General features: G+C 38.3%; 1 protein-coding gene across 14 annotated transcripts in view; it reads left to right on the top strand.

Annotated features, from left to right (window-relative positions):
• The window catches only part of atxn2 (ataxin 2), a 25384-nt gene continuing 17840 nt past the window's right edge, over positions 1-7544 (top strand). For 9 of the 14 annotated variants that reach the window (XM_014030023.1, XM_014030028.1, XM_014030022.1 and 6 more), the window contains exons 1-6: positions 2-474; positions 3309-3339; positions 3647-3706; positions 4082-4153; positions 4973-5123; positions 5777-5791. In XM_014030023.1, coding sequence (XP_013885477.1) covers positions 365-474; positions 3309-3339; positions 3647-3706; positions 4082-4153; positions 4973-5123; positions 5777-5791 — 439 coding nt within the window. In that variant the 5' untranslated portion in view covers positions 2-364. Of the gene's footprint in view, positions 475-3308; positions 3340-3646; positions 3707-4081; positions 4154-4972; positions 5124-5776; positions 5792-7544 lie in introns of all 14 variants that reach the window. The other 5 variants (XM_014030030.1, XM_014030032.1, XM_014030020.1 and 2 more) reach the window with 3 other exon arrangements.

Here is a 7544-nt window from a genome sequence, read left to right as displayed (position 1 = left end):
CAGACTGTTTTGGTCTTTTTGCTGTTAGCAACGGAGAGAACCCGAGCTAGCTGTAAACCCTATTTTGAGATAATCGATTTTCTTTTTTTTACGTTTACATAACAAATTGACAATAGGTTTAAGGCACGTGTTTATTTGGGATTAATTACCACAGAGTGTTGTCATTTTTTAATATCGATTTCCCGGTTTTAATTAGAATTGTACAGATTGCTAATTTAGCTAACTAGCCAGCCGCTTAGCATCAGCATCCTTCTTTAAAAAGGCACGTTGACATTAGCCAGTTAGCAAGACCACACACACGCCGCGTCGTTGTCAAGAAGTCCGTTTGTGGTCATTTTAACTCGCTGTCTTTTATGGGATCACCATGTCAATGAAGGCCGGAGGAAATCGAAGCAAGCCCGGCGGTGGCAACACGACTGGTGCGGCCGCCTCTGGAGCCGGAGGAAGCGGTGGGGGAAGACAGAATCTGGGCAGGTCGGTACATTTAAACAAATAAAATAAAGTAAAACGGATAAGACAGAAGTGGAGTTGCAACTATTCGGTACTGTAACACGTTTAAATCCAACAGGGGCAGTTTGGAGAGATGACATTTATGTGAAGTTGCCCAAATGATTTGAGAACGTTATGCGGGCCTGGTGGTAGTACCATCTACGCTGAAACGTTATGTGAGGCCTGTTCGCTCGGTCCATTGCTGTTGTAACATTTTACCCGGTGAACATTAAATACAAATTTATTGAAACATTCCCCAGTGTGACTATTGGATCACACAATCACGTCTAAGTAAACACAATTTGACATGTTTTGCATCGACGTCTCGTCAAAGCAGTTTAGTTTACTCTCAGATTGAAGTCAATTTGAGTTAATTAGCCGTCTGACAGCCCGTGGTGTTTGTAATTCAGTGCAGATCGTCACGGTTGCCTGAAGAGGGACGAGCCTGGCGTGTTATCTAAACAGCTGTTAATGTAACCGACGTGCAAGTTACCGCAACGTTGCTGCAACGGGATCGCCTGGAAGAAATTGMTATAAAGGCGAGTAGTGGAGAATGAGGAGGGCGTGGAGACCAGGGCGAGGAAGAAGAGGAGGAGGAGGAGGAGGAGGGCGATTATTAAACTGACTGGCTTTTAATCATGACGCCGCTTCTCGTGAAAAATTGTTGTCCTTGAATCATGACTTTCTGGACATGTCCTAAGATGACTCTAACACTGCCAGCTAAAAGGGGAGGAAATAATGCATTTTGTTTTTTTTTCTTCTTGTTCTCTGGTCACTAGGACACTACGTCCCATTCATTGCGCTGGTTTTACTGCAAATGTAAGATTGAACCAACGGGAATCAATCCGTCTTACTAAAGCAGAACATTTGATTTTAAAATAAAACTGTTTTATTGGTTGAAAAGAAAACCTATTAAAGATGCCAGCTGCTGCATATCGTGTATTTTAAAACAACGTTGCAAAAATGTTGATCAAGTCTATATAAAACCATAGTAGATGCCAAACTGTGATTTTTCAGTGTTTTTTCATTTGATTTTTATGCCTCGAACACAATATCTACATCTCGGGTTAATGAAACTCAGACTTATAAGGGTTTTTGTATAAATTGTGTTAGAAAACAGAAATTCCTCACCTTTTTATTTACAACTAAATTTAACTATCAGTTATGGAAATTAAATGGTTGGGAATATCTTGACGAAACTCATTTGCAAATTATTTTAGCACCAAATTTTGCCTTAACATTCCCCGCCACTTAATTTCCTCTCCCATAATAACACTTTTTGACTCTTGTCCTTGCAGCTTTTAGTTGCTGTTTCTTTTCAGACAAAGAGAGAAGAACGTTACCTTTTTACGCTTTCGACCTGGCGTCTCTGATTCCATTGTTCTCCCTCTGACTCCGTTTACATCTGGAGATTATTTTACAGACACCATATCTTTTCTCAGCCGAGACTGTTTGAAGTGTACTCGTCAATGTTTGAACGTAAACGGAGAACACGTAATTGTTGGCAACAAAACAGGACTGCTGATTTCACTCGTTTATTACAAATTATGCTGTACAGTTTTGGTTGTAAAGGATGTGTTTTTAGTGGTTATCTTTATCATAGATGATTTATGCAATAAAATTCAAATCAGAGAGATTGAAAAATTATGGATTTCGACAGCTTTTATGGCTTCATGGTACCGTTTCACTGGACTGTGACTAGTTGATGACTCGATATTAAGACAAAACATTCAAATTTTGTGTTGCAGACTAGTAAAAGTTTGAGGATTTGCGACCAGTTTTTGAAAATTATGTGCGCACGGCTTGTAAAACTATTCTAAGCCTTGCCCATTATTTCTTTGTCCACATTCTGCCCATCTCGGTCAGATTTATACCCACTTTGCCAAAATCTTTTCAACAATTTTCAAACAAAGAGACTGGACGCCTCTGTGACTCAAGCAAAGATGTTGAGAACTCATCTCTGAAGGTTCAGACCAGTGAGAGTCTACCTTTACATAAAGAGAAACTGTTGGTTTGAAGAACAGAGAAGACAGCACATTAAAGTGGTCGACATCATCCAGCAAAGATCGAGCTTTTTATTAGCCGCTTTAAATGATAAATTGAAAGGCGTCTTTGCACAGGCATCCATTACCCAGATATTTGTTGGTTACACCAGACATCTCTAGTGACAATTGCTCCATAAGGAAACATCGTCCCACAAAAGCTAATGGTTTCACATATTGGAGTTTAAATATRTTCGGTAGATTGACAGTAAGGTTGGGCGATATTTGCCAAAAACAATTAATCACGATTAATATGATGATTAATCCCCGGGGGTCTCTGGACACCCTCATATCCTAGTCACATGACCAATTTAAATCACTCTAGTGGGAAAGAAATGCTCTCTGTAAAAAATCTTTTCCAAATTGTGTCAAAAGTCTATACATCTATTTTTCAACTGTATCGATAAACCAAGTAAAACCAGAGTTATGATTAATAAATTACAGAACTTTGGTTTTAAATGTTCGTCATATTTGAAGAGGAGAGGAGCACAAAGCGGACTGACGGTATTAATCTTATTAATCGTCAAGTGCCAAAAAAAATAATCGATTAAAGTTTTTCTGATGATTAATTGCACACAATACGATTTTGCCCAACAGTAATTGAGAGGAAAATTATCCTCCCTTTTTAACACTTACACCTGTGGTTTGGTATTCCCTGAATGATCTACTCTATCTTTTGTTTAGATCTTTTATTGCAGCACTGTATGAGCTCTACAGTGTGCCTGGGAGAACTTTATTTTCATGGTAGAGTTTGACTCAGATTTGTTTTCCTTCCAGGGGAAGACACAGTGGTAAAGGATCTACAGCAGTAAGTAACCTCCTAACGCTCATAAGTTAGTTTGAAAAGCTTTTGTGCCCTATTGGTTTTTACCATCAGAAATTGTTCATGTGTTAAATTTAAGTATCATAACAAATTAGCATTTTGAAAGCCTTCTGGTCATTCTGTGCCAGTGTCATTTGTAATAGAGGAAGCTCAGTTCCAGTACTTCGATATGATTCTCATATTTGTTGTCGTCGTGAAAGGACCAGATGTCTAATAGGCACACAGCTGTGAGTTTTATTCAGCACCATCTTTTATTATAGAGAGCATCATCATTGTTTTTCATTCTCTTTAGGTAATTTTCAGTGGTGTATATGCAAATATGAGGATGGTCCATGTTTTAACATCAGTGGTGGTACGTTTCCTTTGTGTCCTAAAGTTCCAATATGTTTGTCTAGTATGCAATGAAATGTATTAACAGAGAGTTGCAAAATCCTTTTGTTAAAACGTTGCTTACTTACTGTAAATTGACTGCGCAATGATAACAATACTGCAGTTTGTCATTCACCACATGCTGTGTCTTCAAAATATCTACACTGCAGTAAAGCACACTTGTTAGCAGGGACAGCTGGTGGTATAAACCTACAGAAGATTGATCAGTCATTTATCTACGTCATAGCAGATGGGGGTTCTCTGAACTTATTTTCAGAACGTGTTCATTTACTTTGGCACTTTGTTGAATGAGTAAGTGTGGCATGCAGCAAATAACCGCCAGCTTGTTTGTTCACAGGGGACCAAGTGTGAGCTGAAAGTGAAAAATGGAGCAATATATGAAGGAGTATTTAAGACATATGGCCCAGAGGTAAGGAAATGCATATGATATGTATTTTTTAAAATATTTTTAAACACGCAGCACAGATAATTTAAGCCGAACTGTGACAGCATCCTGCCAGTGCTCAAGAGCAAGCTTCACCCCGCGGTGGTTCAGACAAGGATCAGCTGTTTCATCTTCCCTTTTATAGCAGGGAGGGATGTGACCCGTCATCTTCCCTTTTTTAGGAAGTCAGATTTCCAATTTTGTCTACTGTGGGGAAATAAATTTATCCAAATAAACGGCCTAATCTCAGTGATGAAAGAGCTTCTCTTCAGATGTTTTGGTAGGGCTCGGGTTTAACTGGGATTCTCGTGAAACCAAATACTTTGTGCTTTGTCACCATTTTATATGTTTGCATCTGATATCTTTTTAAAAGGTTTAAGGTCCGAAAAGTAAATTAGGCTTGCAGGGTACTAAGAGAAAATTCAGTTTGGTGGCCAGCTCTGAGAACAAAACCAAACATCATCTTTGGGTTTTGTTTTGGCAGAGTTCAGCGCGGTCAGAAAGGCTAAAATATTTACACGTTGCTGTGTTTCACTGCATCTCCAAACCCCGTCTCTAAGTCAACACTGTGCTGTTTGGCTGCGGAGCTGTTGCTTTCAGTTTACTAAGAAAATATTAAACAAATCATGAGGAAGCTTGGTGAAATTTGAGCTCCTTTCAGCTAAAAAAAAAAGGATAAAAAGAGACACTGAATGGTCTCATTTTTCCATGTTCATAGTTTCTCAGTTTTTCTGTWTGGAGTCAAGGCTCATGTTATATGTCACGTTTCCCTTTAAGCTATTTGACTGTGACTGTGTTCCTCAGTGTGACCTGGTGTTGGATGCAGCTCACAGAAAGAGCTCCGAGCTGAGTATAGGCCCCAGGAAAGAAGATATTGCAGAGAGCATCATCTTTAAAGCCTCTGATGTCGTATTGGTGACCTTCAAAGATGTGGACCTGAATTTTGCTAGAAAAGGTACTTTAAAACCTATTTTACCTAAATACTTAAACTTAGCATTGCAACATCTTTTTTTTGTATACATCACACGTTAACAAAACCCTTCATCTCTAGTGAATGCCCTTCACTGCATACGTGTATTTTATCGATTGTTTTGTGTCTTCAGTGCCCTGATGTGGCAGAGGTTTGGCCATGAGCTAAATCTTGTGTGTCTGCTCTGAGTGTCCAGTCATTTAAGACTAATTTGATCTATTGATTGGCCTGAAAGTTTCCCAAGTGCTGCAAGGACACTTAATAAAGTGTTTTATATAASTCATCTCGACCTCACATCTCTTAAGAACAGAGACGCATTTTGTGGAAGATTTTTTTTTAACAGAGTGTTCAGATGAAGATGTTTGTTACATAATGCTGCATCAGTGCCACTTGTAAAATCAGATTATTAAGACACTTTTATAGTGAATCAGGATTTCAGAGTRGTTTGAAGAAACAGTGTAAAATGCTTATAAAAGCAGACACTAAAATCTGAAAAGTAGAGACAATTTTCCATTACAGTTTCCACCTACAAGTAGTTTGTTGGTCAGATTATCAACTGTTAGTATGTTCGTTCCATCGTTCTCTCAGTTCGTCTTCTGACTTTGTCATCTGTGTGTCTCTTCTTTCCAACGGTCTAGTCTCCTCTGACTCAGGTAACTTGATGTTTTTATCCTTCCTGACACATCTGTACACACTCAGAAATACACACTTTGATTACTTTGTAGAAATGTTTAAGGCTTTTTTTTGTCACCAGTTATTGCTGCTTCTTAATGCCGACCTCATGAGAAAATTTGAGCATCTCGGTGCTTGCTGTGATCAAAGACAAAACGAATCAGACATTTGATGGAAATCGATCTTGCTTCTGTCTTATCAGATTTCTGTCAACCTTAAAATAAATGTTGCTTTCGATGGAAGAATTTCTTCATGTTTAAGGTTSAGTTTTGGGCTTGAATAGAACGACATAATATAAAATATTTGTTTCTGTAAATGCTCTGCTTTTAGTTAAAACTAATTTTTCTTTTCTTTTACTAAGACTATAAGCAAATATTTAAACTTTACTCAATTCTAGCTGWAAATTTGATCTTTATATTTCATTTTCACGTGTTTAAGAAGTATCTCTTTATTTCAAATTTGACTAGTTCAGAACTCGGACCAAAAACTAGTTGGATGGAAATGATTGGTGTGTGATTCCATTGAAAGCAACAGTTCTAAACTTTATTCTCAGCTCCCTCTTTTGATTTTGAACCTTTTTTTCTTTAAAAAAAAATGGAGTCTTGCCTGGATGCTTGATTTGTCATGGCCCTAAAGTTGTTTTTTTTTTTTTTAGACTGCAAGTCCAAATGCATGTCTGCTTTACCCCACACTTAACCCATTTTTGACTTGCAAATTACCCACGTGTTCTGCACAATTCCCTTCAACAGTAAAGCATGYCAGCAACCTCCTAAAATATAAATAAGGCTTGACGTTTCGGTGTGTGTGTGTGGTGCCAACTTTGTGTTTCTGAACTTTTGTCAGAAGTTTTTTTTTTTAAATACACTTTGAACCGAATGAGTTTGGATGCACGGGTTTGAAAACTCCAAGCTGCTGGTATGCTTTATGCACACAGTCTGTCGGGGCCACAGCCGAGAATATAAAGGCAAACATGAGCGGCTGGGCTGACACCAGATTAGCTTTCCTTTCAAATATAAATTAAAGTCGTATTTGAGCATGCTTGCCGTGGATAATTTTGTTGAGCATTTTGAACACTTAAAACAATGAGCACCCTGAAAGAATGGATTACCAGCATCACGTTGATTTTTAAACACACTAATATTGCTCCTCTGGTTGTTGCCATGGTGATGCTGTATAAATTAGGGGATGATAAAGTCAGGCAGAAATACCACGTTACCTTAAAGTGAGTTCAAGCCAAAGCTCAAATTTTTGTAAAAAGTGAGATTAATGTCTGGATCTGTGTATAAACTGTGATCCTATCACCCTGTGATTGTGTACAGTCACAAGTAAGGATGGAAAAAATATTTCTTTTTTTTTAAGCACCACAAAAAATGAACGAACCGCTGCCAAGTTAGTTTGATTAAGAAGATAAAGAACCTGGATCAGATGTTTCTGCTTCCATCGTCAGGACTTCATGGCTTACTGAGCTCACGAAAGAGCAAAATGTTACCCAGCTGTAGAAGGATCAGTTGAAGGTTTTAAAATATATAGTCAAAACACACATACCTGTTATATATGACTCATCACATCGAAACGAGGATTAAGTCCAAAAGTGGAATGTGGAGAAACAGGCAGACATATGGTTTTGATTTAAACGTCTGCAAAATTTGCATTCTGTCAAAATCCATCCATCCATCCATCCATTTTCTTCCGCCTATCCGGGGTCGGGTCGCGGGGGCAGCAGCTTCAGAAGGG

The sequence above is a fragment of the Austrofundulus limnaeus genome, unplaced genomic scaffold, assembly GCF_001266775.1.
Source record: "Austrofundulus limnaeus strain Quisiro unplaced genomic scaffold, Austrofundulus_limnaeus-1.0 Scaffold987, whole genome shotgun sequence".
NCBI classification, from domain to species: domain Eukaryota; kingdom Metazoa; phylum Chordata; class Actinopteri; order Cyprinodontiformes; family Rivulidae; genus Austrofundulus; species Austrofundulus limnaeus.
This window is presented reverse-complemented; position numbering and strand designations above follow the sequence as displayed.